The sequence below is a fragment of the Sorex araneus genome, chromosome 2 (assembly GCF_027595985.1).
Source record: "Sorex araneus isolate mSorAra2 chromosome 2, mSorAra2.pri, whole genome shotgun sequence".
NCBI lineage: Eukaryota > Metazoa > Chordata > Mammalia > Eulipotyphla > Soricidae > Sorex > Sorex araneus.
This window is the reverse complement of record NC_073303.1, coordinates 126,128,269-126,155,744: the sequence shown is the minus strand read 5'-3', so window position 1 is coordinate 126,155,744 and position 27,476 is coordinate 126,128,269. Positions and strand designations below refer to the sequence as shown.

Sequence of the window (27,476 nt, the reverse complement as noted above, 5' to 3'; positions counted from 1 at the left end):
TTGTTTCTGGATCTCAACTTCATATGCCTATAATATTTCTTGGGGTGACTGGGGTATAAGTCTTGAAACATCAGGAGTGTCATTTGCAGCAAAGTGTTTTTATTAAAAATATTCTGTGTTTCATTTGGCTTTTCTGTTGACTGTAAAATATCTTTGGCTATACTTTATTATTTATATACTCACATAAAGGGCTTAACTCAATAGCTTGTGTGAAATACTGTCATATAGCAATATTAGAAACGAGGCAGGAAAAATTCCTATTACCAATAATCAAAGCATGCCTGCAATTGAATAGTGTTTCAAGTATTCTTTAATTTTAAATGCAGCTTCACATAACTGCTTCTAGATGAAATAAAGCTATACTTTATAGGTACCTGAGAAATAAAGGGTGATACAAAAATTTGTATATTCATTAAATTTAGTGTCTGTGATATACCAAACTCTCTGCTCAGCCTTGGATGTATTGGCCAGTAGATTATGGTCTCTTGGGAACTTGTGTTGCAGTTCATCTGTGGTGGTAGAATATGAATAAGAAAAAAGTTATATATGTGCACATTTTGAGGGAAACAAAGACTGCAAAAAGATAGAATGAGACCCCTAATTTGATTGGGTGGTAAGAGACAGGCCTTATGAGGGATGAGATGTGGGGATGACAGAAGGAGGTGTCCCGAAAGACCCAGTGTGTTCCTGAGGAAAGTGACTGGAAGCTCTCCAGGGAGAGGGAGACAGATGCTGAATGGCAGGGAGAAGAGTCAGCGAGCCACGCACAGTCTGCGAAGTGTCACAGTGGCTGTGTCCCAGAATACTTAAGAGTGATCTTACCAGAGTGTCTCATAGTCTGTGAATGCAAGCTGGGTTACTCTATCAATGCTATCACATTCTTGCCAGCTCTTGGACCTAATGTCTAAAATTAAAAGTTATGTCCAGGAGTTTTATAATGAAATAAACTTAATCACTTTAAAATGGTTTCAAATCAGTTGTCACTCAAAGCTCTGTTTTCACTATTAGAAAACAAGATTGTACAAAATTAAAATGCTTTATAGTTGTGATTTGTTTTACTAGCTATAGCAGTGATTCATTGTTTATGCTTATGTTTTATATTTTGTATAGTTCACATTAATCTTTCATACCAATCTAATTTGAGCCTCAGGAGCAGCAGTGACTTAGTAACTCTTTTAACTGTTGCAGCCAGGAATTTGACTTAGTACTGGGCTGTTGTTCATAGACCTGAACTCTTTGAATTTTAAAATCTCTATTAGAAATGTGCAAAGAACTTTCAGATCCCCTTTCAGATCCATCTGAAAAGCTCTTCGGCCTGTGTTAGCGCAGGCGGAGGCCAGCATGGAAGCCACTGTGAGGGTGAGTAAGTCTATATATGGCCGTGCTCAGAGTCTGGCTACTCTTCAGGGTGTAAATAAAGTCAGGGCCTTAGTTCTTTTGGAAAATGACATTTAGGCTCAAATTAAACATGTAAATGATTTATTTTTTCTTATTCCATGATGTTCCCCCCCAAGGCAAGACAAATTAGAGGGTGAAATCCTTTTAATTTTAGGTTTGTTATGACAAATATAGGTATTGGTAATGCTTCTGTGTTTTGGTCTAGCTAATTTTGGCACATGCAGGGAATCCATTTTCTAAACTCTTGCTTATACTTTGACAGTGAGGATCCTAGGTTTTTATAAAAATTTTTAAAAGAATGGGCTGGAGCAATAGCACAGGGGGTAGGGCGTTTGCCTTGTATGCGGCTGACCCAGGTTCAATTCCCAGCATCCCATATGGTCCCCTGAGCACCGCCAGGAGTAATTCCTGAGTGCATGAGCCAGGAATAACCCCTGTGCATCGCCGGGTGTAAACCAAAAAGAAAAGTCTCCAAATAAAATCTGTTTTTTTTTAAAAATTTTTTTAAAGAAGTCTTGATTTCAGAAAAAATATTAATCCGATCTTTTTCTCTGCTACCCACATTACAACCTGCAGTATGTTCCCCCACTCCCTTCTCTCTCTTCTCTTTCTCTCTCCCCCCGCCCTTTGTTCTTTATTATAAATAAAACTATTTGACTTTAAAAAAAAAAGAAGAAAGAATTTGGCCGAAGAAGACTGACTGATCAAATAGGAGGCCATCTCCTGCACTTAGGAATGCTGGCAGCCGGTCCTTGATTTATGCTTCAAGGTCTCGGAAGAAATGAGAAGTAATGATAAGTATCCGAAAAGTATGTTTGTCTGGTCTTGATCAAAAAGGCATTCATTGCTTTTAATTTCCAAGTTAAGTTGAATTATCATTAATGAAAACTTTAGTATGAAATGATTTCATAGTTACACCCAAATATATGTGAAGTTGCTCTGTTTCCTCATTAGCCTGTTGAATATCATGAGTTTGGAAGAGTCCCTCTGGGTACATGGAATTGAAGTTATAGACACCATATACATGTGATGGCTGAAAAGTCTTCTTTCAGTTCATGAGCCATTATGACAGGAAATGAAGAGAGAGTACCAGGATAAGGTGCTTTCTTTGCGTTTAGCTGACCTTAGTTCTATCCATATCCCACATATGATCCCTGGAACATTGTCAGGAGTGACTTCTGAGCAGAGACCCAGGAGTCAACCCTGAGAATTGCCAGGTGTGGCCCCAACCCTCTCATTCCCAAATAATTATAACAAAAAGAATTTACTAGACTTTCTGCTAGAACCTATAAAAAGAATCTCTCTCTCTCTCTCTCTCTCTCACACACACACACACACACACACACACACACACACACATACATCCACACACACACACACACACACAGAGTTCTTCATTCTTCATTAAGATTTAAGCCAGATGGGGTTAACTTCATATTATCAGCAAAAACGTAATACTTTCAGTACAATTTAAATTAAATATTTAGAATCAGGCAAGACTAGAAATAAAATTATTCACTGTATCACTGTCATCCCATTGTTCATCGATTTGCTTTGCATGCTAGTGTAGCCTGATGGCGTATTGGGGGCTTTTTCAGAGTCAGGGGAATGAGGACCGTTATTGTTACTGTTTTTGGCATATAGAGTATGCCATGTGTAGCTTGCCAGGCTCTGCCATGTGGGCGGGATACTCTCGGTAGCTTGCCAGGCTCTCCGAGAGGAATGGAAGCTTTTGGGGCTGTCTCTAATTGCCTTAATAGGTGTTCCCAGTCTACCAAATTTAAGTTTTTGGTCAACTGGCATATTGTAACGACTTACACACTGACAAACATGCACCTGCCTGTATCTCTGGGCAGCACCGGGGACATCTGTGACCTCAGGTTGATCTCCTGAGGTTGCTGGAGTGCACCCAGAGGTTGTTGAGCGGCTGGCAGAGCAGGACCCTATCGAGGAGGGTCTGTACCAGGTCGAACACCTGCACCGAGTCCCAGGTTGTTGGCTGACAGTACCCCACAGTGGATGAGTCACTGCGTGCACTGCCACCAGGGCTCTATGTCCTACAGCACTGTGACTCAGCCTGGCTGAGGCAGGCGGTGACGCTGCGGCCACTGCTGCAGTTTCTCTGTCCCCGCAGATGCCATTCTGTCTGAATCTTGCAAAACAACTGGCAATGTCCAGCAGGAATCATGCATAGAGTTCCAGCAGGGATCACACGTAGAGTTCCATGCCTGCCATGCTAGCCACGCGCTGCCTAAGGTGAGATGGTGATCCAGGTTTGGGAGAGGGCAAGGGCTTGGGCGGCGTCAGCACCATCTTGCCAAGAGTCGTAACTATCAAAGCTGTGTCCCAGATCAGTTTGAAATAGATAGTAGTAGCTACAGTTTTTCCCAACATAGCGCTTCTTCTCACTTCTTTCCCCTGAGCTATACAGAAATTAGTAGATGACAAAGACACCCTAATAATTTCCCAAACCCTTAAAGTATCGGATATGACCCAGGAATTTTCAGCAGGTTTGGAAACAAGCTTATGCTGTTCTAGCAGACAGAAAATTGAAAAATTGAAGATCTTTGACTCAATTTATCCTCTGTAAGTGAGGATCCACCAACGCAGTGCTTACCTCTAGCTGCCCACCAGTTGGGGGTTCAGGACTTCACACACACCCAGGAATGCCAGCTGTTGAGATTTTATTCATCTCAACTCAACAATACACGACATGATACATAAGAAGTGAGAACCGGGTTGGTGGGCTGTGGCGAAGGCAGGCCCGAAGGCAGGACTTGGGGTGGTGTTCGGCTGACTGGGAGCAACCTCCCCAGGCTCTTCTGGGACGACGGGTGAAGGATGGGCAAAGGATGGGCGTCGGGTGGACTCCCGGGCGTCCTTCCATCTCTCCCTTTCCGGCGCAGTCATAGTCGTCATTCTGGTCGCAGTCTTGGTCATCGGAGGTCCGTCATCCTGTCTCCTCCCGGACCTCATTCTCCAAAGTCTCAGTTTTCCTCCTGGTCTCCTTCCTGTCTTCTCTTCATTCCTGTGCTCTCTTTCTGTCTTCTTTGTGCTCTGCTTCTGTGTGTCCCGTTGTGGTCTTTGCTGTCTGTCTTCTGTCTGTGCCAGCTTCTGACTTCTCCCAACCTTCTAACCTCATAACTTCGCAACTTCACTATCTGACTGTCTTTGCCCTCTCTCCCTGTGGCTTCTGACCTGACTTCTCCGGCGATTGACCTTCTCACTTCGTAACTTTGTCTTTTGACCGCTTTCACATTCTAACCTTGGCTACTGATTGACTTCTCCTTCAGACAATTTAAAGTAAACTAAATACTGGTTAATTCAAGTGGCTGCATAATTTATTCATCATTCAGGGATAATTCTGTTGTTTGCTGTGTCTTTACAGTGTATGTGGTCTTGAGTATTGAATACATTCTAGTTCAGTTAAAGTATATGTTGATGCTTGGGTCTGTATATAATGTGCAGAAATACGTGAAAGTAATAAAACCTACATAGACAATAGAAGAGATTTTACTGAGGTGCATGAATGGGTAATAATTTTGTCATTATATGTGAACTTTATATGTAAGTTTATAATTGCCTTTACAATTATATTTTAGTTAATAGAGTTAGTTGTGTATAGTCAGACATACTTATGCAGGTTTTATGTAGTTTCACTGTTTTCAGGATAGTTAATGAAACTCCTAAATAAAGCATAGTGAAAACTTGAAGATTAATAATGAAGGCTTTTGTGTAATCTAGTAATTTTTGAATGGTTTTTATTTGTGGTGAGTCATTTTTGCTTTGGTTTCTTACATGTGCAAACATTTTCATTGAACTTCAAAATTTGCTGGTAATAGTGCTGACATACTTTCCTAGTTGTAGAATTAATAATATAATATACAATAAATAGATAGTGATATAATACATTGCAGTTATTTTAAAACCATGAAGTGAGGGCCAGAGACATAGTACAGTGATTAAGGTATTGCCTTGAACATGGCTGTCCCAGGTTCAGTCCCTGAAAAATCAAAAATAATATTTTTTTTAAAAATAAAAGGACTAAGTATAAACCATCTCATATACAAAGAAAGACAAAGCAACAAACATACCATTATTTTCTCTTGGGTGGGGTGAACTCACAGCCAGCAGCGCTCAGTACTTCTCCCTGGCTCTGTGTTCTGGGACCACTCTAGCAGTACTTGGGGATCATCTGCAGTGCCTGGGGTGGAACCTGGGTTGGCTGCATGAAAGGGCAGCTCCTCACCCTACGTCTATAGTCAGTCATTTGTTTATTCACACACACATACTGTTTTATGTGGAAATATTCATATATTGTGTATGTATGCATAGGTGACATAGAAGCATATTTTGTGTTTTATGTTTTTCTTGAAATTTCTTTGGAATATGTTTTGTATTAGCATTATATCATTTATAACCAAATGGCTTTCCATTAGACAAATGACCATATTATGACTATGGACTATGATGATATTTGTATTTTTGATATAATTAATTGGTTTTTGGGCCACAGCTAGTGGTGCTCAGCCTGCGCCCAGCTCAGGGTTGACTCGAGATGCTGATCAGGGAACTCCAGGCGTCCTGCCTGCAGAGCCTGTGCTCTGTTTTCAAGTGATCCGTTCTGTTGAGTGCTCTTGCTGTGCTTATGTTTGTTGATATTTTAGATGCTGCTGCAGATCAGTACCTTTGTGCCTATATCCTCGAGAGCTTCTGTAGGTAATTCTGTAGGGTTCTAGTAACTGAAATTACTGGGCCCGTGAGTTTACACATCTAAACTCCAAAATGGCCTTCAGAATGACTTATTTCCATTTCTTTCAGTAGACTGTGAGATGCTTTATTAGTAATAGAATTTCATTCCTTTAACCTATAGTTACTCTGACATTAAAAATTACCTTGTTTTGACTTTAGTTTCTTCATTTGTCACATCGAACGGTAGTGACAGCTAATGATATTCATTCTGTGATTCATCTGGATCGTTTGCCCATTTTTTAGTTTAATTTTGCCATTTTTCTTTTTTTTCTTAATTTTGTAATTTTGGGAAATAATCTGCGGAAGATTTTTAATAAATATTAGCTGTTTTGAGATTTTTCTAGTATTTTTTCCTAGTGTGACTATTATCCTATAATTTTGCTTATGGTTCTCTTAGACATCTAAAATGTACCGAGTTGTTCACTGTAGATTATAATTTTGGGGTGGGTACTTCCTAGAGGTGCTTAGGGTGCCCTGGGGTTCTCAGACCCCTTACAGCACTCTCGGCCAACCAGACCTGAGGCTCAGCACCTGGAACCAAGGATTTGGTGCTGTTTGGGCCATCTGGTGCCTAGTGGGGTACCTGAATCTGTGTAGGTCCCTCCAGGGCTGTATCCAGTTATGCTTGGCTGACCATGTGATGGAAGGGGTTGAACCTGGGTTGATTCCATACAAGCCATGAGCTTTAACCCCTCAACCCTTTACTATAATGGACTATCTCTCTGTCCTAGTGATTTTATTTTTCAGGGGAGGGGGCACTTCTGGTGGTGCTCAGGACTCTTCCAGGAGTCACTCCTGACAGTGCTCAAGGGACCGTACACAGTGCTGGGGGGATCAAATGAGAGTTTCACATGGTCAAGATAAGCACCTTACTTCAGAACGATATCTCTGACCCCAGACCTAATGATCTTAAATTTTTATGTCATAATGGAAAGCTAGAAGACAAAACTTGAAATGATAAAGCATTGGTATATAGACTCACTACAAAAACCAAACTTAAAAAGTGCCTTTTAGTTTTTGGTGGTGGAATATGTGCACTGGTGAAGGGATGGGTGTTTGAATATTGTATAACTGACATATAAACCTGAGAACTTTGTAACTTTCCACATGGTGATTTAATAAAAAGTTAAAAGAAAAAGTGCCTTTTAGGGAGGCCGGCTGGGTTTTGGGAGGTTACCTTGTTGTGTGCAGGGGAAGCATTGGTGGAGGGCACTTGATGCTGGCGATGGGCTCGGAGCTGGTGTAACATTGTATGCCTGAAACGCAAGTATGAATCACTCGGTAAATCATGGTACCTTAATTAAAAAAAATTATTTTAATGGTCATTTTTCTTCCTGCCAGCAAACCCCCTTTTCATTACTGCTCTCTGTGAGGGGTCTCTAATTTTATAATTTGTGTTTATTAGATTTACTTTCTGCCTGATGAAGGTTGCAAAGTTTTGACACATGGCTTGTTCATATTGTTATGTTCTCTTGTTATTTTCTTTATCTGAAGAGAATTGTTAATTAAGTTAGATGAGCTGCCAAACACATACTTAGAAAACTTAATCATTTATATTAAACTTGACTATTACATTGGATAAAGTTGAATGTAGCTGGCTGCTCACCCCTTCTCTGGCATGCTTTAGTTTCTGATTGCTTTGCCTTGCTTTACTCCTCACCCTTATTTTTGACATATTGATTTTTCCTTTTTTAAAAAAATATTATTTACCCAAATTCTAAAATTTAAAAGTAGCACATATTTAAAGAAATATAAAAAATCCAGCCAATTTTCACTTTAGCTGTATCATAGAATATATCAGGATTTAGTTATTTCAGTTGATACGAACTTTATTGTGTCTTCAAGTTGTTTTCATTTCATTTAGTTTCTTTCAAGGTTCAAGAAAAAAAGGTCAAGAAAGAAAAACATCATTATATAACTTGGTATCTTACAAACCAGCCTCATTCCTTGACAGAGCTTCCATAGCTGGCCAGAAGCATTCAGGTTTCACTTTGATACTCTGCAACTTTGGTCTCCGGTTCTTAATGCAGTTCTAATTCTTTGCTTAGAATGTAACCAAAATGACAGTGGTGCCTTGGTTTAACTAATTAGTGAAGCCTAAGTGGAATGTGGATAAGTTAGCCATTCTGGCAGTAGGCAGAGAAGCAGAGCACACTTTTCTCATTAGTTGTCTCCCAGGCTAAAATTAAACAGAATAAAAGTATTGCCAAATCTTAGTGATTTATGTGAGATCTGTTCTGAGTCAAATTGGTATCAGACTAATTGTCTGCACACGTAGAGTTAGATCATGTGTGTTATTTTTAAAGGGCTGTGTCTTTTAAATTGAATATAATATAAAAATATTCTCTTACATTTAAAAGAGCATTAGCCCCAAATTTTGATTTCAACTAAGCTGATGTTAAAATTAATTAATAAATTGTTGGCTATTTTTTTACTTAGCATTCATAAGCGTGGTTATATCATTTATGATATAATCATAGAAGTTATATGAAGGTTACTGATAAAGGATTTTTAACTATTGTAACAAAATATATGATTTGCAAGATTACTTTTTTCATGTGAAAATATTTCTTGGATTTTTTAAATTTATCCTAAGCTCCGGTTATAAAGGAGTGATAATTACTTTTAAACCTCTAAACTTAAAAACACAAAAAATTAAAAACTTTAAGTCAAAATAAGTTTGTACACTACTTTGTGTACATAGACCTTTTGTGTACTTTGTGATTTGTACTTGATATGTACATTAGAACAAAACCTAGCCTGATTTGTTTTTACAAAACAGTTTAATTTCTTCTTTTTTAAATATAACAATGAGTATATACAAAAGAATATATATAAACACAGTTCTGCGTTTGAAAATAAAGTCATTTTCGTGAATACTCTTAACTATTTGCCAAGAAAGTGTCAACACGTGTTTCTAACTCCTCTAAGTGATTCTCTCTTTCACTGGGTACTATTCCTGTAATCTGGTTCTCTTTAGTATTTTGTAGCATTTGTGTTATTCTTGAATATGAGTTTATTTTAGTCACTTAGTTTGGATTCTTCGTCCTTTAAACTTTGGGGTGTACTGTCTTTCAATTGTTCTGTAAAATTTTCAGTCAATGTATTTTTGAGTGATTTTGCCTCTTGCCCATTCCTTATTCCTTAGTGTCTCCCTCTGGGATCTAAGTAGATGCAGGTTGACTCTTTTAAACTCATTTCAGTGGTTTTATTTTTTTTCCTTTGATTCATTCTAAATAATCTCATTGAGTTTAATTTTACTACCTTTTCTTTAATTGTATCTAATCTGCTGTTTAACCTGTACAATGAATGTTTTGACTAATAAATCTATTGTCTCGCTAATATTGATGATTATTTGTCAGTACTTTCTTCTTTCCTCATCTTCAGTATATTTTGTAGTTTTTAAAAATTTTTGTTTTTGAGCCACACCTGATGGTGCTCAATGGTTATTCCTGGCTCTGTGCTCAGGAATCCCTCCTGGCATTGCTCAGGGGACCTTATGAGATGCTGGGGTTTGAACCTGGATTGGCCACATGCAAGCCAAGTGCCCTACCCACAGTACTATTGATCTAGCCCTTGCATTAAAAAATTTTTAAATATAACTGACAAATGATCTGTATACAGTTATCTTAGTGCCTGATGATGCACATTTATTTTGCATTGATATTCCTGACTTCCACAGTGCTTTGACTTATGCAGTGCTTGCTGATTTTTCATTTTGGGAATCAGAGTCAGATCTTAAATGTGACTATTACATACAATAAAGTGAGAACTTTTTCAAAGAGAAAATATATTTCTGATTTTTTTAATGCCTAGGAAGATATTATATGGTAACACATCTTTTTCATTTTTCGTTGTTTGTCCTTTATTTTTAAAAAATATTTTTATTAGTGAATCACTGTGGGGTACGTTACAGACTTACAAACTTTCGTGCTTGCGTTTCAGTCTTACAATGAGTGAGTACCCATCCTTCCACCAGTGCCCATTTATATGGCAACAAATCTTATGATTCAGACACTTCTTTTTCCTGATGTCCCAGTTTGAAAATTCCTACTACATTCTTCTTTAAGGCATCTGTACTGATATACCCACTTTGTAGTGTTCCCATTTTAAGAGGAAATTTCTTTCAAGTATTTTCAGTATTTATTTTGTTTACTTACATATTTTAATGGGCTGGAGCAATAGCACAGCGGGTAGAGCGTTTGCCTTGTATGCAGTCACCCAGGGTTGGATACCTCCACCCCTTTTGGAGAGCCCAGCAAGCTACCCAGAGTATCCCGCCCTCTCGGCAGAGCCTGGCAAGCTAGCTGTGGCGTATTCGATTTACCAAAAACAGTAACAAGTCTCACAATGGAGACGTTACTGGTGCCTGCTTGAGCAAATTGAGGAACTTAATTTGGGGGGAACTCATGTGATAAGCAACAGGATGACAGTGATAGTGACATATTTTTAATTATGGGGAACTTAATTATGGGGAACTCATGTGATAAGCAACAGGATGACAGTGATAGTGACATATTTTAACATAGCATGACTTTTATTGTCTTTGATTATTTTTGGATTTTTAAAAAATGTCTTATTTTTGTTCATTGAAAATACAGTTGGTCATCTTTTTTTGTCTCTCATCACACATGCTTATTAGAGGCCCATAATGTCATATTATTACATTGCAATTTTGGTTAATGAATTTTTTTCAGGTTTTACTTAGTTCAGCCTATACATACTATTCATGATTTGTTGTACGCTATGACTATACATCCTTGCCTTTGTAACTTTTGTTTTTTTTGTACTGGAGAATTGTAAGTTGTTATTGACTTTTCCATATACCCCTTATTCTGTGTTGTAGTCCTGCATGTTTCTCTTGCTATTCTCTTACACTGAATTCTTTAACTTCTGACTCTCAGTATATTGGATCTTCTTTCTTTGTGATGATACGTATAAAACTATTATGGGGAACTCATGTGATAAGCAATTCAAGATAAATCTAATTATAATTTTAATTTTCTTTTTTAAGGATTTTGTATTTAAATTTTTTTATTGAATCACCATGAGGTACAAAAGCTATTCAGTCACACAGTGTTCCAATACCCATCCCTCCACCAGTGCACACTTCCCATCACCAATGTCTTCAGTTTCCCTTCTGCCACCCCCCCCAAACCTGTCTCTATGCCAGGTGCTTTCCTTCTCTCTCTCTCTCTCTCTCTCTCTCCCCCCCCCCTTTTGTACATCATGGTATGTAATGCAGGGGTACTGAAAGGTTATCATGTTTGTGAGTGATCATTATTTCCAACTATCCTTGTCATAGTAGTCCCTTGTCTATCCCAACTGCCTTCTTTCGCAGCACTTGAGACAAGCTTCCAACCATGGACCAATTTTCCTGACTCTTATTTCTACTGTCCTTGGGTTTTTGTCTCCTGTTATATATTTTTATATCCCACAGATGAGTCCAATCATTCTATGTGTATCCCTCTCCTTCTGACTCATTTCACTCAGCCTGATACACTCCAAATCCTTTCCAGTACTTTTTTTGTTTTTATTGCAGCTATTTTAATTATTGTGAGGTGATAGCAAGAGAACCATTTATGAACAATTATAACAGCTTTTTAAATCTTTACTTTTAGGTGCCGTGCTTCTTTGTAGTATACAAGGACTAGCAGTTAATATCGACCCAATCTTATATACCTGGCTCCTTTACCAACCTCAGAAACGAACCAGTAGACATGTGCAGCAGGTGAGAAATTTGTATAGTTCTCATTATTTTTTCCACAGTCGTGTAGTGGTTATATATTTATTCTGTTGTGTTTTACGAAGATGATAGATAACTGTAACCTGAATTATTATGGGGCTCGGACAGTTGCTTTTAAGAGTATATAATAGACAGTCCTGCTTCAGTAGATCTTTTAACCGACCTAGTCACCTTTATTTTACCTAAGTGATTTGATTTTTCTCTCACAGTACTTGATAGATAACAATTTTCAGTAAATCTTAGCTTTTATTTTTATTATTGTGACATTCCTTCTCATTGAGAAGTTTATTCATCAAACACACGTTGAGTTGACAAGCTGGGGATTGAGTGAGTTGGTGCAGAAGTCTGGGGTTATGTGATTGTTTAAAAGTGGATACATCTTCTGGGACTTGAGTGATAGCACAATGGGTAGGGCGTTTGCCTTGCACATGGCCGACCCGGGTTCGATTCCCAGCATCCTATATGGTCCTCTGAACACCGCCAGGAGTAATTCCTGAGTGCAGAGCCAGGAGTAACCCCTGTGTATCGCCAGGTGTGACCCAAAAAGCAAAAAATAAAAATAAAAAATAAAAGTGGATACATCCTCAAAGTAGAGTGACCTAATTCTAGAATTTTTCAGTTTATTCAAGATTTCATTATTCCTGTCAAAAAAAAAAAAAAGAAATTGATGCTGAGATTTCCTTACCTACTGTTTAGAAAATGGCAGAACTAAGACTTTTTTTTTAAATAGTAAGTGAATTATTTATTTACATTTGGGAATAGCGTATTTTATTTGTTACAGAATCACAATGGTACATGCTGTTAACAGACAATTTAATTTTAGAGAAGTTCTGTATTTGCAGCAAAATTTAAAAGTTTATAGGCTGGAGAGATGGTAGAAGAGGGAAGTTTCTGGCCTTTATACACAACTAAAGTGTCCAATCAGTGATGCTGTATAGATGAAGGGAGTTGTGAACGCAGAGCTAGGAATAAGCCCCAAGCACTGCCAGGGGAAGAACGAAGAATTTTTGAGGCTATATTTATTCTGTATTTAATTTGATTTTCCCATTGGTAGTTGTAATTTTGTTATATTCTACAGTAAAGTTCTTTATCTTTTTTCCTGGGGGGGGGGGAACACCTCTCAGTTCTATTGGAGAAAAGGAAAAAATATATTGTAATTATATAAGAACTTCAGTATTTTAGCTATAAAGTACACTTTGTAGCTCAAGGAGCATCTTTCCAAGGTTTTCCTTTCTTGAGCCTGAGAACTAGCAGAGTGGGGAAGGCCGCCATCACAGGTTGCACCCCCGGCCTTGCGGAGGTTGGCCGTGAGCACAGAGCCAGGATAAGCTCTGAGCACCTCTGGGTGTGGCCCCCAAACTAATAAATAAATAAGGGTTTCCTTACTGGCTACCTCACTACATGGTTTCTTAGTCACATCTTTTAACTGTGTACCCAGTATTGTTTTGTACACAGCATCGCCCTACAACACATATTTTTTCGAGTTACTTATTATGTGTTAATGTCAGCCTGGAACTTGGTTGTGATTTTTCAGAGTGCTTGGGCATAGCCAAGGTTTGTACATTCCAGTAGGCCTGGAAATTTAAGGGATTATGGAATCACTGAATAGTACATGAGTTTTCCAGGTGACACTTCTACCCACTTCCGAGATGAGTAAGTTTGCATGAAGCAAAACATAATATGCCAAATATTTCTCATTAAGGTCCTCCCTAATCTTTCCTATGTAGATTTAGTCTACTATTAGCAGATTGACTGCTTACTAGGAAAGAACTGTACATTGTAATGCTTCTCCCGACACCTTGAATGTTCAGGGAAAGGACAAGAAAGCTGCATAGAGTTGAACGTTACTGTGAGGGTTTGACTGTTGTGGGCATGGGAGTCACTTTACATACCAGTGTTGCTGGACATACCCTTCCTGTCTTATAGAGCTGCAATTTCCTTCTCAGGTTGTGGCCAAAACCCACTATTTGATGATTGTTTTCCACCCAGTTCAACATGATCCTTGATCCTGCAGCAAACTTAGAAATACCTCTCTCTCTCTCTCTCTCTCTCTCTCTCTCTCTCTCTCTCTCTCTCTCTCTCTGCCAAAAATGTGACGATATTGTATTGGGCATCAGCAGCAGTTACATCATGCTTTATTTGGTGAATAAAGATGAAACAGCTGCTTTATTGTCCAACTCAGCACTCGTGCATCTAACGTAGTATCATAATGTTTCCCAGCTTTTCTCTAACTATAGAAGTTTTTCTAAATATGTGGTGGATATTACTTTGTCAGACAAAATAAAGAGATTTTCAGCACTTCTTTACAAATAATACAAATAAGAGGATGTGGAAGTTTGAATATTAACATGTTTAATCAGTTTTTAAAAGCATGCACCCAAAATAAAATTTTATAGTTTTCTGTTTTCTAATAATCACAGCTTTTAAGTTGATTTGATTTCTCCTTGCCACTTTATAGTTATTACTAAGATTTATGTTAAATTTAAGCTACTTGCAGACTCTTGATTTTTGCCCAGAATTATAATTTAAAGCTTATAAATGTCTTTGTCACTTATTGTTAATGTTTGTGGCTGTATATGTGAATGATATAGAGAGAAAGGGGGAAGGAGAGGAGGGAGGTGGAGGGAAGGACTCAGTTAAGGAAAGAGAGATTGGCTGATTTAAAATAATAAAGCCTCAACTCCAAGTTAGGATTTCCTCTGTGATGCAAAATGTTATTTTCACTGCATAAAAACTAGTCAGTAATTCAGTTTTTCATTGCATTATTTCCAGCAGCCTGTGGTAGCTGTTCCTCTGGTTATGCCAATTAGCAGACGGAAAGAGGATGAGGTGTCTGTTGGAAGTGCGCCCTTGGCAAAGCAACAGTCGTATCAGGCCTCTGAATATGCCAGTAGTCCTATAAAAACCAAAACAATAACAGGTATGTTTAAAGATTGATAAAGGTCTGTGCTTTACCTTACCTCTAAGAACCAAGTTACCAAGTGCTTCTGTTACGCTTCCAAGAACACAGGCCAAAGAGTGCAGAAACAAAGGCCTTCCTTCACTGCCTATGGCGTCGGCAGTAATCAGAAGACAATAATCAGTATGTCCTTCTGAGCCTCTGCCTAAGAAGCACCTGCAGAGTGCCAGGTGCTCTGACAGTGAGTTACTTCCAGGAGAGGAATCCTCGGTAGTGATGAGTGAATTTGACTTGATGATCATGGCTAGAAAGTACGCCGGCTCTCTTCTCCAGCGGGAAGCACTCTCTGCACCGTGGAGAAAGGGGATTCTTAGAAACCACAGTGCGTCTGTCTGCTTGCCTTTCCCTTTTCCTGGATCTGCATTTCTCCACCAGGCCATACGATGCCCTGTAGGTCCCAGGATATTACAAGGGATAGCAGGTGAGAATCACAAAATGGGGGAGGGAACTAGTGGGCCAACCAGGCCATGGTGCCACAGGGAGGAGTCAAGGGCAAAGTGGGCACAGGTGGAAAAATAGTTGAGAAACACATGATCTGTGCAAATATACAATACAAATATTCTTTTGTGTAACAATTTCTATATCCTTTAGTGTAAATTCAAAAACTCACTCTGTGACCAACAGTGGTAATTTCTACATCACATTTTAATAAAATAGCTGTTCACTACAGTGACAGTTGATGAAAGTAGAGTTTTTTGCCACAGATTCTGACCACCGGTTAGTTGTTAGTGGTACCAGGTAGATAGCACAAATGGGTGGATTTCTTGCCTTGAACTCCACGCACGCACCACACAGCTCCCCTCCCCCCTTGAGCTGCTAGGTGTGACTCTGGTGGCCTCCACCACTGCCTTGCCTGTGCTGCTGTGTCTCATATGTTGGACCCCCATGTGTACACTTGCCAAGAACTGCAGAGAGTGACCCCTTTCAGCCCTAGAGAGGCCCAAGAAAAAGCAATTGTTCATGATAAATGAGGATGATAAATTGCTTAAAATTGAAATAAAATCATATGTCACAAATCTATGGAGAAAAGCCATAGATGTAGTGTAGCACATAAGGCTCTGACCTTGCACGTAGTCATGTTGGGTTCAATCCCTGGAAACCCATAGGGTCCCCTGAGCCCTGCCAGGAGTGATCCTTGAGCAGACAGCCAGGAGTGAGCCTTGAGCACTATGGATGTGACCCAACCCCCCAAAAGTAGGAGGCAAAATGTTACAGATTTGAAGATGCAGTTGGTATTCATGGAGTTTTATACATGGATATCTAGTTACATATTAAGTTATAAATGGTGCCAGTTAATATTTAAGATGTATTTTACTTTATTATAGTTCCTCATAAGGAATTCTCAGTCCTCTTAAGAAATTGCTTTATACTGAGCATAAAACTACAGCACAATTTTCCATGATTATTAGAAAATATGAGGATGTAAATAGTATTCATCTTTACGTCTGGTGACATGTGTGTTGTGGTTTTTGCTTCTGAATTATGGATAATTAGCTTTTTCTGTCCGTAGCATTTCCCCATCACTAGATTAATTATGTTACATATGCTGGAGGTATTTGTAGATATGATCAGTGTTTCATCCTATGTGGCTTCTTCACACTAATGCCTGAGCTTGCTGTGTTTGGGTACTGGGAGAATTTCTAGAAGGCAAAAGAACCCTGAGTGGGCATTTATTCTATGTGGCATATATATCATCCCCCTTGGATGGCCACCATTTCACTTCTCTTAAGAGTTTGGTACAGTACTCTTTTGGAGAGTGATGTGTGTTAGCCATTTCCATTACTTAGAATCATGTTTCCGAAGTTTAACTTAATTCAAATATGGAGTTCCTATTTTATTTTTAATTCATAACATGTTTTGTGGGTTCTCTGAATATGTGCCTATTTCTAAATAACACTGTTTGAATTACTTCCATTGCATCATAAATTATAATGAATTTGATAAAGTAGTCATATTTCACACATTTTTGTTGTTTTTCTTTTATATCTTTTTGTTTTTTATTCATATTCCACCCTCATAAAAGTAGTTCACAATAGTTTACTACAGACAATATTCAAACACCAATTGTACCACCAAGCACCTTCCCACCACAATAAGAGAGAAGTTTGTGAAGGTTGTATTTTATTCTGGGGCCATTTAAGCCCGAATATAAGAGAATACAAGCAAGTATGTTAAAATCAAGCAAATGTGTGCTACTTTTGATAAGTAAGTGAAATAGTGTGTAAGAGGTTCGTGGTCAAGCACTTCAGGAAATTCTGGGGCACTCTCTTCTGGGAGCTTTAGTTTATAGTCTCTGGGTCTTGGCTGTTGATGAGATTACATGGCATTGGAGGCAGTTTGTGGGTGTGACTGCCAGGCTACTGGAAAACTGGGGATTTGGGGGGAGGAGGCCCAGTCCCAGTCTGAGCGGGCTTGGAGATCTCAGTCACAGGTTCCCGTGTACCTGGGTTTTTCTGCCGGCCTGCTCTTGGGTGAGGTTCATCCTGTCTTGAGTGAGGCTCGTCCCCTCTTGGGTGAGGCTTGTCTGAGCATGTGGAGAGTGGCCTTGAGCATGGCTGTGGCTGGGTTCTGGAAGATTTTGGCTGCCAGGGCTCTGCTTGGGGCAGGGAAGGAAACTCAACCCGCCCCCCTCCGAAGTGCCCTGGTAAAGACAACCTTGCATGGGTCAGGACATTCTGCCTTTCTTTTATATCTTTTTTTTTTCTTTTTGGGTCACACCCAGCGATGCTCAGGGGTTACTCCTGGCATTGCTTGGGGGACCATATGGGATGGGGGGTATCAAACCTGGGTCAGCCACGTGCAAGGCAAACGCCCTACCCGCTGTGCTATCGCTCCGGCCCCCTTTCTTTTATATCTTAATCATTTTTAAGTCTACTGTTTGGTAGAGTTAAGTATATTTACAGTGTTTCGAGATGCACATTTAAACTTCTAAAAATAGAATTTCATAATGGAGAAAGGTTATTGTTAGTTTTCTTCTGACTTTTGCTTGGGGGCACACCCACTGATTCTTAGTGGCTATTCCTGCTTGCGTACGACTCAGGGATCACTCCTGGTGGTGCATGGGTGACCATGTGGTTCTGGAGATCTCTGGGGTCTCACTGAGCTAGCCCTCTGGGGAGCCCTGAGTTTGGCAGTGCACAGAGAGCTCCGTGCTGCCGTGATCAAACTCAGGTTCTCGCACACGCTGTGCATAGGCTCTGCCACTTAATATGTTCCCAGCCCATATACTCATTTGCTGAAATTAAATTGGGGGTAAAGATTCAAATGTTGGCCGTGTACATCTAAACATGTTTCCTACTGCTGAACCATATCCCAGACCTTATTTCATATCCTTATTTTCTCAACCAAAGAAAGTTAAGTTGAGTTTGTATTGTTGACTCACCAAAGGTTGTATAGTGTATCTGTAGCACTGAAGACCAGGCCTAGCTGATAGTGCATTGGGCTTGATCTTACTAATTTTCTCGAAGATTTGGACCTCTTTTCTTCCTATATTAGTTATTAATGTTTAGCAGCTGACTACATGGGGGATGTGTGCTGGGTGCTTTCTTGTTGGCAGAACAACACTCTGTAATGATACAAACATGGGTAGATCACACTAGTCTAAAAGCATGTTCACACGAGCATGATGTATTACTACACAATTCTAAGACATCTTCTAGAGAAGCTGTCCATCATTCAGAACAAGGAAACCCGTAACAGCTGTTAACATCTGTTTATCTGTTTTTGGAAATGTTACATAAATCTAAATTCGAAACTCCTGTTGTTATTTAATTTTTAGATTTAAGGTTATACTAATTGATGCTCAGAGGTTACTCCTGCCTCAGTGCTCAGCAGTCCTGGAGATTGAACCGGCTCTCTCACAAAGCATTTACTTAGCCTGTTGTACTATTTCCCTGACCTCCTAAATTTGAAACTCAATAAAAATGTTTTTTTTTATAAATGAAAACTTTAAATAAAACTGTTTACCCCATTAATGATAATCTTGAAAAATGATAGTCATTTATTTTATATCACATCTTATGAGTCTAAATTAGTGTATATTCTCAGTAAAAATTAAAGGAGATCTTTTGGTGTAATATCCTTTACTACTACCAAGGTAATAAAGGTGTGATAATGATATAAATGTTAGCATAACACCATAAATCAAGAGTGTAGAAGCTTTGTTTCTGATCATTATGGAGTAGCAAGGTTTCTCTTCCTACTGTAAGTAAGTAACACAGCGGTCAAATTTGTGGGTGAAGAATGTTTAAGATGGGATGTGAGAAGGCAGCGTAGAAGGGAAGCAAATGAGGAACATTCGAGACAGCAGGTAGAGAGGCGTCTCAAGCTAGCTCAGCCGTCTTGCTGAACTGAGTTTTAGGGAAGTGTAGCACTGTAGCACTGTCGTACTGTTCTGCTACAGCACTGTAGCACTGTGGCATCGCAGGAGCCTTGATCTGAATGATTTGCAGAACTAATGACACTGCAAGATATTTAAGTTTCTCTCGGCTGTAGTATTTGGTTTCCATCCATCTCTTAGGACCATCAGTGGAGACCCTGGGAAGTCCGCGACTGAGTTATGGAACTAAGCTAGCTGGTGCGGAAGGGTCATCCTAGATGAACTTTAACAAGCTAAAAAGTCTCTTAAAGGGGCTGAAGACATAGGGCAGCAGGCAGGGTGCTTGCCTTGCGCATGGCCATCCTGGGTTTGATCCCTGGCACCCCAGATCTCCCCTGAGCTACCCCCCAAAATAGAAATAGCAACAAAAACTACAACAAAATGAAGTCTCTGAAGGAAACAAACTGTAAAAAGTAACTGCTGCGAAAATGAAGTTGACACTATTAGGAAGAAATAGGCAAAGTTAAATTCACTGTGGTAACTTAAAAATCACAGTGTGAAACAGTCTACAGTCTACCAAAATCTAATAAAGGGCCTGTGCCACTCCAAGCATCAAATTATCAAAGTCCAGTTCTGTCCCTCCTATGTTTATGTTTATCCCCTCCTCCCCAATTTCCCCATTATTTTTTCCTTTCCTACACAGATGCACAAATTGGCCATAAAGTCAAAAGCTTATTTTCCTTTTATTTAGTTCATCTGTTTTCTCTATACCACATATGAGTGAACTCGCACTGTGTGTACCAGCCTGGTTTATTTCCGCCCGCTGGTTACTTGTTAGGTCCACCCATGTTTCTGCAAAGAGCAGGATGCCATCCTTTGGATAGCTGAATCCTAGTCCCTGGTGTCTGGGAACCATATCTTCTCCATCTCTTTGTGATCAGCTCTTAGGTTTTTTCTGGTTCTTAGCTGTTAGAAGTTGCCACAAACATAGGCCTGCATCTGTCTCCTACATTGTATTTTTGGGGGGTAAATTCTCAGAGGTGGAATTCTGCAGTCCCACTGGAATTTCTGTTTCCATTTTATTGGTCCCAAGCAGTGCTCCGGGACCCCAGGGATCACACTGGTTGATATTTGACCTATTGAGCCTGGGCTTGAGGTCTTGGGCCTGAGGATGCTGTAATGCTCATTTGGTTGGGCTGCGCTGTTGGTGCCCAGGCAGCCTTCAAGGCTGTCTACAGACATGCCCGGAGATCGTGTGGGGCCAGGGCTCAGCTCGTGTTGGGTTAACCCCTGTGTCACCACCCTAACTCCTGGTTTTATTTTTTGAGAAATCTCCCTGTTGTTTTCGGTAATAGCTGCACCCATATAGTATCACACCAGCAGTGTGTGAGGGTTCCTTCTTTCTGCATCTCCAGTGTGTGTGTCTTATTTTTTGAATCATAGTCACTTGGTCTGAGGTGATACCTCATTGCTGTTTTGATCCGTATTCCCCTAGTGTTTAGAAATAATGAACCTATTTTCATGTGCCTACTGGCCATCTATATGCCTTTTTTCAGTGGTGATTTTAGGGATTCAATCCCAGATCTCATCCACATGAGGCATGTACTATTCACTGAGCCACACTCCCAGCCCTACACTCACTTTAGGGAAGCAGTCATCCAAATCCTCTGCTCTTTTTTTAAAAATGGGTGATATTTTTGGTTTATTTTGGATATTAATCCCTGCCAGAATGTTGATGTTCAAATATCTCCTCCCATTTGACATTGATTCTTTTTCATTTTGGAGCAAATTCCTGGAGCTGCGAGGAAGCTTTTTAGTGTGATGTAGTCCTGTTACTTATTTTTGTTTGTGTTTCCCTTGCCGCTGGAGTCAAACTCCAAACACCATCTCTAGGACTGATGTCAAGAAAGTATCACCCCAAAAAATGTTTCATTTTGGTTTTCTCCTGTGTATTTTCCGTTTTCTGTTGCAGCAGATGAGGGAGTGAGCTGTGTGTCTGTTAGAAAGATCATGTTGGTTTATATACGCTGTACATCTAGATAAAGGTTCATTTGACTCCTTTGTTTTATGATTATGGAGGTTGAATCAAAAAGAGGTCAGTTGTACTATTTTGGCATTAAAGTGTTTGATAAGGCCATTGAATGTTACTGGTTTCTGGGCTGTCTGATGGTGAAGAGGGGCTTCTCCTGATTTGGAGAATGGGGGTCATTCCCAGAAGTGCTCAGGAGATCATTGATGACAGGGATTGACCCCGGGTCCCTGCATGCGAAGTATGTGCTCCAATCTTCGGATTTTCTCTCAAGCCCCATAATGATACTGCAGAATGAAAGTTCAGAGGAAGTGGTCAGTGTGCCTTCAGGGTATAACCACCTGGTCCTGTAAATCTGATCTTTAAAAATTAATCACATTTGATTTTTACTCCAATATTGAGAATATAACCAGGAAATTTTAAGGTGTACTTTTTAAAAAAATTTTTTTATAGCCAAGGAATTGTTTTCAATATACAGCAAAACCTGTAGTACTAAGATAGTGAAGACTTTGACAGCTATCCCCATGGATTGTACTGGGGGTTGTCTGACCTCTCTGATGAACTTGGTAGGCTCTCTCTCTCCTTCTCTGTCTCTGTCTCTGTCTCTCTTTCTCTCTCTCTCTTTCTCTTTCTGTCTCCCACCCCCTCTGTCTCTCTCCCCCACCCCTTTCTCTCTCTGTGTGTCTCTTTCTGTCCCCCCTTCTCCCACTGGTCACCATAGTGACACAGTCAGTCGTTCCTGAGTGGATTCAGTAAAACACTCATTTCACATTATTTTCTTCCCTTTATATTCTTAACCTGTTTTCAAGTTAGCGAAACTCCTTCCAGAATTAAAAATTAATATTCTCTTGACAGTAAAACTGAGTGGTTAGGATATTTCTACTTACATTTTAAGACATCTTTTCAAAATATATAATATTTTAAACATAGTGAGAGTTAAGCTATAATTATTATTGAATTAAGTTTGGCTAAAAACGTTCAGAAAGTCTAGAACCCATACTTCGATACCTAAAGCCAAAATTGTATTTGTCTTTCATGTGAAAATTCATTATAATGGCTTTCCTGGATAAGGAACTTTGTTATTCACTTTGAATGAACACTATTATCAGGCTTATTGTGTGGTTCCCTTATTGGCTTCAGTGGTTTATCGTGTCTGTGAGCAGAGGTGGGTAAGAGACAAGAGCTCCCTGTCTAGCCCTTCCCCCTCCCCAAAGCTGCACATCTTACTTTGCTTCTGTGTACTTAGCCAGCAGATCGTCACGTGATCAAGTGTAGCTGCACAGGTGACGGGAATGTCATTGTATTCTCTATAGTCATGTGCTGGGCTAAAATGGGTTCTAAGGAAGAATGGGAGTGTGGATATTAGAGGTCATTTAGCAATAAGGGACACACTTTTTTAAAGTGGAAGGTCTCAAACCGAATAATGAAATTTATAATACTAATATTTTTCCCTTCTAGTGGGACTGTCAGAAGACAAATCTGGTCATAGAGTTTCCCTGCCCGAGTGTGCCTTAGACTGTGCCCACTGAGAAGAGGCAGTTTGAGGGTCAGAGCCACAGTGCATGGGGTCTCGGGAAATAGCACGATGAGAGCGAAGGTCTGAATTCAATTCTGAGCTGCCTTTCATTAAGCAGGAAGATGGAGGAGCGAGTGAGGGCATTTATTTTATTTTTATTTTTTTGCATTTTGTGTCACACCCTGTTATGCGCAGGGGTTACTCCTGGCTCTGTGCTCAGGAATTACTCCCGGTGGTACTCGGGGGACCATATGGGATGCTGGCCACATGCAAGGCCCTACCTGCTGTGCTGTCGCTCTAGCCCCAAGTAAGGGCATTTAAGAAGCATCATTCTGAGAAGCAGATAACAAAAAAATTGTGTTTATGCTACACACACAACTCCCAACTAGAATTTTAAGACATTGTATAATATAGAGTCATCAAGAACAACGGTAGTGAAAAATCTTAGTCGGTCAAGGTTAATTGGTCAGAACTCTGATTACTTTCAGTGTTTTGGGGGTGGGGGTGGGGTCAGGGACAGTAGGGGCTCCGAAGGTCACTCATGGTGAAACTGACCTGGTCCTGCTCAGGCTCTGCAGTGCTCAGGGCCACCAGGGCCACCTTGGTGGTGCCAGGAAAGCCTGGGCCTCCAAATGGCCACACGTTCTCCTGACCTTTGAGCTGGCCAGGGACTGCATGGGCATCGGGGAACACGAGTAGTTTGGACATGGCATTTGCACAGTGAGATCACAGATGAAACACATCAGATCTTAGACCCACGGGAGAATTCCTCTGAGAAAGAGCAAGTATGTGCCATTATTGGGTAAATTTAGTTAATTCTCTCTTCGCAAATAGGTATTTATTTATGCAGGATAAATACTGTCTTTGCCCTATTTCAAACAACATAAGATCAGGACGTGTAGTTTTCCAACTCATCCCTTTGTTTTTCACATATAAAAAGTATTTTTCTTCTAAGTAAATGAGACATGAGATTACTCCTTAACTTTGTTTTCTTTTTGATCAATTTAATGTTATTCCACATTAGAAATTCCTTCTCTTTCTTTAAAATTATCCTGGACACAGGCTATAATAGAGAGGGTTCCAGTTTTTGCAAATAATGATTGTTCCCAAAGGTACTGATATATATTTTTATATTTTCAAAATTATGAATTATGAATAAAACAGGTCACACCAGCATAGTTTTTTTTATCTAAAAAGGTTTAAGTCATCCTTAATTTGATTAAGCTTGAATATGAGCAAGTATGTTTTTAATTACAATGTGGAATTAGGTTTAATTTACAAGAAATACGTTTTTGTGGATTTATGTATATTAGAAGTTACTTTAATCATGTAGTTTAGCATAAAATTCCATTCTCTTGTGATTAATTAGATATTTAATTACATTGGAAAATATTAAGCATGAGAGTAGACTCTAAAGAATAATGTGCAGTTGATTTTTATTCTTTTGGGAATAAGATGTGGTTTAAGAAAAATTTTCCCCTTTAGGAATAGAAAATGGTTAAAATAAAATAAAGAAATCTGAAATAAAACAACTAAGGTTGTCATTGAGAAATTAATTGGAGAGCCTAGTGAAAATGCAGACTTACTGAGTTGTCTTTCACTTTTGTACTTTGCAAGTAAAATGATTTTTATTTCTACACCTACAGTTGATGGGCAGAGGCATTTGCAGTTTACAGAGCTTGAAATGTTACTTGGCATTTAAATTATTACATTTTTCCCCTATGCTGTTGTGGGCTATGAAGATAATTTACAGCAGACGGCATTTATAAAAGAGGGTCCTGTGCTCTATCAACCACGATCTGGTCATCACCACACGTGGACTCACCTCTATGAACACTTTGTGGTCTTTTGGTGACCCTCCTTCACAGCCCACTCTCACGGTTGTGCCCCTGCTGCCGAGCACTGCCAGGGGCCCGAAGGGCTTGGAAATGCCAGGTTGTAAGGAAATATCACTTAGACTTCTCAGCGTGATTCCTAGTGTGTTTCGCAGACAGTCTTGTAGTTAGTACTTCTTGATTAAGTGAAAGAACATGTGTGGCTGGTTGGGCCAGGGAGGCTGCACCAAGAGCTAGAGTGTGTGTGCCTCATGTGGGACTCTTGGCTCTGTCCCTGGCACCACATGGCCTGGGGCACTGCTGGGTATGCTACCCAGTTTGTTACACGAGCAAGGTTTACTAAATTAAAATATATATATATATATATATAGAGAGAGAGAGAGAGAGAGAGAGAGAGAGTATATGTTGCTTGCACTTGGCATTTTTTCTTCTTAGAACTTTAAGTTTTGTAAATTGAACTAGTAAGTATTTCATATACTTAAAAAATCTTGTTTCGTTACTTTCTTGGCTCTTTTTTCATTTATCTATGACTAGAAGGCAGAAGATTCATTTGTGTATGATTTATTTTTATTCTGTATTCAAGCTTTAGTTGTTTTTACTTTGGAGGTTAAATATAGTTTATTAGATTTTGTGAGAGGAGGTGGTTTTACAAAGTTAATATACTTTCTCACTAGTTTGAGCAATCACTTCAATTCTTTTGGAGTTATATTTGGTTATTCACTTATAATTGATTATACTTTGAATATTCTCCTTGTACCTCATCCCTTCTCCATTTCAGTTACCTAGCCCAAGCTCAATCAAAACAAAACAAAACAAAACACAAATGAAGAATAAAGGTAAATGAAACTACTGATTTTGCTTTCCTTTCTTCACACTTTGTTGATAGCATTACTAACTCATTTACTTTGGTGATCAAAGAGAAAATGATCTGGTCCAGTCATTTTGGAAACAGACTGAAGATTTTGCTTGGCCTTCTCGGGTCACATGTCCACATCTTGGCCAGGTTGGTCAGGCTCTGTGGTTGGCCCAAGCACATCAAAGGCTGGACCATGTTTCCCTCCACCAAGGTGTGATACCAAAAAACATGGGATGGCAGAAATGTGGCTTCTGGGGACAGTTTGAAAGTCAGTTCTCCCAGTTGATGCTTCTGACTTTTAAAACATTTGATAATTAGTCACAATATGTTTAAAATACAAAATGTTGATTATATAAATCCTAGACTAAATTTCATTCACACTTTTCTGTTTTGATTGAAATAAGGAAAAAGGGTGATGATGGTCTTACACATGTGAACAAGGGGCAGGTGGACAAAGAATATCGAAAAGAAAGATGTGCATATGTCAGGTAGCATGGACTGGAGGCTTTTAGCAGCAGTGCATCCGGACGGGGAGAAAGCAGTTAGGTGTTTTATAGGAATAAAACAGTTCTGCTTTGCATAGTTTCTTCATTTTCAACTGTTTCCTTATAAAGAATCTTCTCCAGAGTTTCTTTATTTGAATTATCATAATGTTACTTAAGCTGTGTCAGTTAATTTTAAAGTTCTTTGAAAGGCATTGTGATGTTAAATACATTGGAGATTTTTCAAATATAGAGTTCTCTGGAAGTCAGTTTTTCTACTTTCTACATGAACTGGCAAGAATTCAGCAAAAATTCAACTAAATTGTTTTGTATGCAGTATTCCCTCCACTTTTAGCAGTTAGAACAAGATTATAGTTTCCAGATGAAATTCTGAATGTCACATAGTGATGACATATATTTTCCTGGTTGGCTCAGCATGAGATGCAATTTTGCATGCCATGTCACGCTGACTTGCAGAATCCAAAAGCCATTATTTCCCAAGGGGCTTTCAGGACTGATAGTATCAAATGTAGCTTATATTTTGATGAAAAGTTTTAAGCTTTATTGCAGTTTCTATGGCAAGATGCTTAAAGCTTTATATATTATCTAAACTCCAGAAATTTAAAAAGTGTTAGTAAGAAAAGGTCATTCTCTTCAAGTTATTTAAACTTACATTGCCATAGGCAGTTGCCAAAAATGATGATCAGTGAAAAATATAGATCAAGAATTAGGAAGTTGTTATAGGGAGTCAGTAGGCGAGGGGCCAGAGAACCAGAGAGCCCTGGTTTCCTTCCCATCCCACTGCCATGGCAAACTGACTTCATATGGCCACTTGCATTGCCTTCATTTGTAAAATGGCTGTGGATATGTTACACACATATGTCTTACTGTAAGAATTAAATAAAGATATTTTAAAGTTTTCCAAAATGATGGAAAAATAACATAACCCAGTTGAATGTACAGGTCACTGTTTGGATATTTATATATTTGAAAGGAAAGCTATAGGCTTCAGACAAGATGAAGTTTTCTTTTATCTGTTAACTCCTGACTCTGAAGCGTAGTATTTTCTTTGTTTGATCACGACATTTTAACATTATCTTAAAACCTGACATTTTCATTCATGCCAACATAATGACATACAGTGCACTATATGTCATTGGTTTTAACTTGCTTTGCTATACAGACTTACAAAAATGTTTTTAAAGATGTCATATTCAATTGAGTGGACATTTCTGTTTAAGTATCTTACAGGCTGCTCTAACCTATCCTATTCCAAATCTGTAGAAGACAGCTTACAGACTTAATGAGAGGTTTTGGTTTGTTTCTTGACCTACAGATCGGTAGGGAGGTAAAATGTAAGAGGTGTTTTTGCTATCTACATCTCTCTCCCACTTCGACCATATTACTCGAGGCTGAAGCTCTGGATTCATCCTGAGTGCCTACTCTAACTGTCTGTTCTTTCACCAAGTCAGATCTTTCTGTTTACTTTTTGGGCTGCACGCAGCAGTGCTCAGGGCTAACTCCTGGCTCTTTGTTTAGAGATTGTATCCTGGTGGAACTGTATGTAGGGTGGCGCTAACCCATG

The 27,476-nt window shown here is 39.2% G+C and overlaps 1 protein-coding gene across 6 annotated transcripts in view; it reads left to right on the top strand.

Annotated features, from left to right (window-relative positions):
- Positions 1-27,476, top strand: part of VPS13B (vacuolar protein sorting 13 homolog B) — a 645,914-nt gene that overhangs the window by 249,401 nt on the left and 369,037 nt on the right. For 5 of the 6 annotated variants that reach the window (XR_008628450.1, XM_055125276.1, XM_055125278.1 and 2 more), the window contains exons 19-20: positions 11,772-11,881; positions 14,669-14,816. Coding sequence is in view for 5 of the 6 variants with exons in the window: in XM_055125276.1 (XP_054981251.1) it covers positions 11,772-11,881; positions 14,669-14,816 (258 nt within the window). In the remaining variant the exon portion in view is untranslated. The remainder of the gene's footprint in view (positions 1-11,771; positions 11,882-14,668; positions 14,817-27,476) is intronic. The other variant, XM_055125277.1, reaches the window with a different exon arrangement.